Source organism: Fragaria vesca, linkage group LG4 (genome assembly GCF_000184155.1).
Source record: "Fragaria vesca subsp. vesca linkage group LG4, FraVesHawaii_1.0, whole genome shotgun sequence".
In the NCBI taxonomy this organism is placed as follows: Eukaryota; Viridiplantae; Streptophyta; class Magnoliopsida; order Rosales; family Rosaceae; genus Fragaria; species Fragaria vesca.
In genome coordinates, this window is record NC_020494.1 from 32,752 (window position 1) to 38,466 (window position 5,715).

The 5,715-nt window shown below is 37.8% G+C and overlaps 1 protein-coding gene across 1 annotated transcript; it reads left to right on the plus strand.

Moving 5' to 3' along the window:
- The first annotated feature begins 756 nt into the window (after window positions 1–756).
- On the plus strand, window positions 757–2,484 carry LOC101291138 (CASP-like protein At3g23200-like). Its single transcript, XM_004297767.1, has 4 exons — window positions 757–1,081; window positions 1,304–1,436; window positions 1,536–1,725; window positions 2,369–2,484. Exons 1-4 carry the CDS (start codon window positions 951–953, stop codon window positions 2,482–2,484), a joined length of 570 nt encoding a protein of 189 aa, XP_004297815.1. The 5' UTR covers window positions 757–950.
- Window positions 2,485–5,715: the final 3,231 nt, after the last annotated feature.

Sequence of the window (5,715 nt, forward strand, 5' to 3'; positions counted from 1 at the left end):
GAGAGAGAGAGAGAGTTTCTTTGATGAAAGAAACGGACAAAGAATATGTGAAGATGATTTTAGTTGAGATAGGGGGTATTTTAGGTATAGGGTAAAGCTAATCTAATAGATTTGGGCCAAAAAGTGGACTTATGTGGGTAAAAAAATAAATATAAACTTGTGTGAGAGAAAATGTTAAGAATGTGACTTAGATGAAATTTTCTATTCCCAATACTCCTCCTGGTGAGAGAAAGCATCATCTCCTCTTCCTCAAACGAGGCCTAATTGTAAAAATATGTACCGAAACATCAAGTTTCTAAACATCTCTTTGGTCATTTCTAAAACATGGCGGGTGCAATGTGACAATCATTGTTCCCTATGTCAATACTCCAATACAATAACAAGTCGATCACGTTCTCTAGATCCGTCGACGGAAACAGATTCGACGGTTTGGTCGAGCAGTCTCTGTCTACCCCGCCCGTGAGTTCATCATATTCACCTGGTGATTGGGCACTACGCTCCAACATGGCGCGTAGGGAGGGCAGAACTGAATTTGATAATTCATGTTATGGGTGGGAGGGCAAACCAGGTTTGGCCACGCCTTTTGACTCTAGGCATGTTTGTTGAGAATCTTTGAGGTATAATAATAATGTCGACTTGTCAATTCTTCATTAGCCGCAATCCCCAGTTTTTGTTTTTCCAACTTCTCTCTTGTAAATTCAACTTCTAAGTTCTTAGCTTTTTAGATTTCTTACACCATAATCAAACTTCACAGTTGTGTTTTTTTACCTCCACCTCTCTTCTGGGTATCATATTTCTGGTCCCGTGTGCATATTCTGAAAGCTTTTGAGTTGTTGATATTGTTTGGTGATGTGGGATGTGCTTCTGTGATATGGGAAAGACGGGTGTTGTCTCAGAGCTATTAAGAATCTGATACTTTGTTGGATTTCTGGGAGGAGAAAGAATTAATAATGAAGGATTTTCCTGGGACTCCTGGGACTTTGACTGCGCTTCTTCTCAGGATTTCACAATGCGTCTTAGCTGCTGCCTCTATCGCTTCCATGGCCACCAGTTCCAGCTTCTTCAATTTCACAGCTTTCTGGTATTTGCCTTCTTTTCTAATCCTATTCAAAATTTCAAATTTGAAAGATGCGTTCTTTGAAGATTGAGTTGAATCTATGTGATTGATAGAACTTTGATTCGTTTAAGTTGAACTTGGTTTGTAATCTTAGAAGTTGACTTGGCTAATTCATCCAGCATTTGAAATACAAAATGTTAATTTCTGCTTGTTATAGTAGATCACATTTCAATTCTTCTGTTGCAGCTACCTGATTGCTTCAATGGGTCTGCAAGTGATTTGGAGTTTTGTTCTGGCATTGTTAGATGCATACTCCTTGATGAAAAAGAAGGCCCTCCACAACCCTGTATTGGTCAGCCTCTTTGTAGTTGGAGACTGGGTCAGACTCTAGAAATCTTTGACTTTCCTAATTTGCCATCTTTTGTGTTTTTTGAACTTGTTGAATTAACAGCTTAATCTCTCTTTATTTTCCCAATAGGTTACTGCAACACTGTCTCTAGCAGCTGCTTCTGCTTCAGCTGGAATAACTGTCTTGTACTTCAGTGACTTGAGCCACTGCAGTTTTGGAGAGGAATGCCAGAAATACCAGATGGCAGTTGCTTTTGCTTACCTGAGTTGGGTAACAATTGCTATTTCTTCTCTAATCATGCTCTGGCTATTGGCAGCAGGTTAGACCATTTGTTTGTACAGGCCATTGGATTTGATGGATTCATCTCATTTGTGCCATTTCTTTGTCATATATATCTCTCTTTTCTTTTCATTTTTTTACAAGAGAAACACAATTTTGCAATGTCAATAGAAGAGGAAACAAACAGGATTACTGTACAATACTCAAAAAATTACTCTCATTACCTTGTCTTTTGTTTGGAGAGTGTGGGATTAGAAAATGGTTGTATCAACAATGGATACATATGTGTACACTTGCAGAGTTGAATTATTAGGAAAAAGAATCAATTCTAGTTTCTGTAGAATATGTCCAAATTCATGAAGATACCAATTCGTTGGTTAGAGCAACTCCATCCATAGAGTCAAATTATTTTGTCAAATTCAAATTTTGACAGCTTAGGTGTAATTGACTATTTGGATGAACTGAGACTCCAACGTAAGTGTCAAATTTAAATATTATTATACTCTTGTTTTTACAATAATTTATGTATAAGTATATCTAGGCCCTTAATTTTCTCTTTCTTCACTAAAACAGTTTCAATCTTTATCCCCGTTCCTTAGTTTTCTTCGTCATTCTATCTCATCTCTCCCCTTCTATATTCTCTCTTCTCTTATATCTTCTTTCGACTGTTAAATCTTTCACAGATCAAGCCTATGTTTCAAGGAGAACGCAGATCAAGCCTTTGATTCTTTCTCCAATTCAAGCTTCATCGCCAATATCAACCATCAACCCAACACCAAAATCACTAGTTCAAACATAAATCGACAAGTTCTAACTCCAATTCTCTAACTGCAAATAGACTTCGAACTCCAACCTTACTTCTTTCTTCGTCCCTTTCCCCTCTCAAGCCACTAATTTGGTCTGGGTCCGAAGAAGTTTGATTTGAATGATAACATTCTTGATTTTCTCCTTCTTGTTCTCCTGCATGCAAGAAGATTGAGCTGGTACAATGATGGGTTCTCAGCGAGAGAGAAGCTGAGAGAAGAGAAAGAGAGTAGCAGAAGAAGAGAGAAATCATAAAAAAATAAAAGACCGTTCTTGCCGGGATGGTCAAATTTGACACAGAGGAGGAGGTTGTCAAATCCATGTAGGATTTGACAGTTTCGTTGGAGTGTTTTTCCCGTTCATTTTTTCCCGTTAAAACTCCACGGTGGATTTTGACTCTACCGTTGGAGATGCTCTTAGTGGCTGAAGAAGCTCAAACTCCAAGCAAAGTGCTGTGTATAATTTGTGTGGTTGAGTTGGAGACAGCCTGGGCTTACTGTGTGTGCTTTTGTTATATTAAAAACTTGGGAGAACTGTGTTCTGTGTATGCTCTATAATGATTTTGTATATACCAATCAGGCAATCATAGACAAAAACTAAAATTCTGTATCGTTGTGCTTTTTCTTTATTATAAGATATGTCCTTGATGCTTCTAAAAATCTATAATTTCTGGCATTTTTTCGTTCTGCGTTCTGCACCATTTGTGTACATGAATTTTTGTATGAAACATTATTCTAAACTGGCAGTGTACCTGATAAGAGTGATAGGTTTCTTGCCATCAAATTAACAACTTGAAATAGTAAGCACATTGCCATCTAGGTTAAGTGGTCCTGATGTAACTAGTTGTTGGAAATATGCTTTATTATGCAAGAGCCAATGGCTCACTGGGAAAAGTGTATCCCTTTATCACATTATTTAACCTTAAAGAAGCCTGCTTTAACCTTGCTTAGGTTAAGCAAAGTACTTTATGCAGCATAATGGTAGGTGTTTCTGTGGTCTACAGCAAATCAAGCTTGTGGGTTAGATAAAGAAATGTACCCTGAAGGCCTGAACTGATAAACCACATCATATTCTGGGAAGTGTCATTGCAATTATGTAAAACAACAAATGGTTACCAACAAAAATAAGTGGAAGCAGAGATGTTGGTCTAGTGAGTTAGTGAATGATGATTCAGTGGTTGGTTACCCCACTAACTGATAAATGTCAGAGTCACAATGTTTCATCAAACTCACCACTTTGAAAGTTTGAAGACATTGTTTTATTTCAGTTGTCACTAGTGATTTAGAAGCTTTGTACCATCATGATCTATAGATCTTTTCCTAAACAGAATGACTCACAGATGCTTGAAGTGTCTATTTCCTGAGTGGTCCTGGAAAGAGTGAACAGGAATGGTGTGTGTCATTACTCATACCAGATCCCCATTTTAATGGGAGAAGCTATTCTTTCAAAGGTGGGATGATGGGCTTGCTTGATGAAAATAATAGTCATCTTCAGGTACTCCGATGATTGCCGTGTTATATAAGTGGTGTGATGCCCAACCTGTAACTAACCAAGTATTGATTCAATATAGAATCTCACCACACGTATAGACTTCCAGGTAGGGATATGGGGAGGGGGACAAGTCCCCCACACCGACCTTTAATTTTCTCATCTGCCTCCGTCCTCGCCCCGCCGCTATTGCGTCCAAGTTCGGAAGCTCCTGGCTGAACCATGAAACACCTAAGCATTTGAAAATTACGTATTTATCGCTGTTTTGTTTACATTTTGAGTTTTCTAGTTACACTAGGAAAAGTCACCCTCGAGGGAAAAACAAAAACAAAAAAAACTCATCCTAGGGCGTAGAAAACACTCATCAAATGATGTGATAATGGTGTGATGAGTGTTATGCATGTGATAACACTGCATAAGATAATGGTGCGAGATTTGATTTTCGGAATTTTCTCGTCCAAAAATCAAAGACGTGGCCAAGACATCATCTCGGTGACCATTTTATCTGGATTCTAAAGTTCGACGTACAAACTAGCTCTAAACAGAAAATCAGTTGGGTGATGGAGAGCCCCATACGAAACTCTCGCAACAAATGGGGGTTTTCACTCTCCCGAGCGCCCTCACCTGCAATGAGCCATGCGCCACTAGTTCCTGCACTCATAACCGTTTGCCCATCTTTATAGCTTTGCATAGTAGTATCTCACTATTTTGGGCATTTCTTTCGTGTGCCCACTTCTTTTCGATAGAAGATCGTAACAAATACCTGAGCTGAGAACATGCAGTTACCATGTTAAGCCTTGTGGTTGTTAGATCACATGTCCCTTACCTCATCAGTGTACATGTTTAGCTCAAAAACCATATTACGTAAGAGAGTGATACTCATCACACAAGATATGCAGGTCTCTGTTTGAAGATTATCTTTACTAAATCAGCTACATGAAAAAATCGTTTGGTTATTCAGTTACATCCACAAAATTACGCGTCACAGATAGCAACACTAATTAATAATATTTTGACCGTTATATATTCCATGAAGAGTCTATCGTAGATAATTACATTTGACTAGTTCTAACGTCTTGGTAAGATTGCAAGTCGTTGGTTAATTTACCAATTTTATTTTGTCTTTAAAAATAATCAAAACAACACAAGTGGCCAAACTATATCATACAGAAGATGATAATGTTCATTTTTGAGTGCGGCTATTGGGACCTCCAGTATACCTCTACATGTTTTGACTTATTGGGTTACAAATATAACCTCATACAAAATGACAGTAATAGACATTGAATTTCACACAATAAAAATTGTAATCAGATTAGTATTCTTCCTTCTTCTTTTTTTGGTTCAAATTAACGATATAAAACGTGAGGAGTCTATAAATCCTAAACCTGAGTGCAACCGTTGCTCAAAGAACTACTGCACCTAATAGAAGAATCTCTATTGACGAAGACACAATCCTCTGTTTCAAAACCTTCAAATAAGGTATTTTTTCAATATTAATATAATTTTTGTTTCGATTCATGATATGTTCTTCTTCTTCTTCTTCCTTCTGATTTTCGTTTAGTTTAGGAAACGTTTTCTTTGTAATCTTCTTCTTGGTCTTCTTCTTCCTCATCTTGTTCTTCTTCTTGTGAAGGAATCTTCTCCTCGAGGACATGCTTCATGGAGTGGTGGTCGACGAGATTGGCTTTCTTAGGGTTTTTCTTCTAAGTTAAAGGTTTTTGGGTGCATATGGATA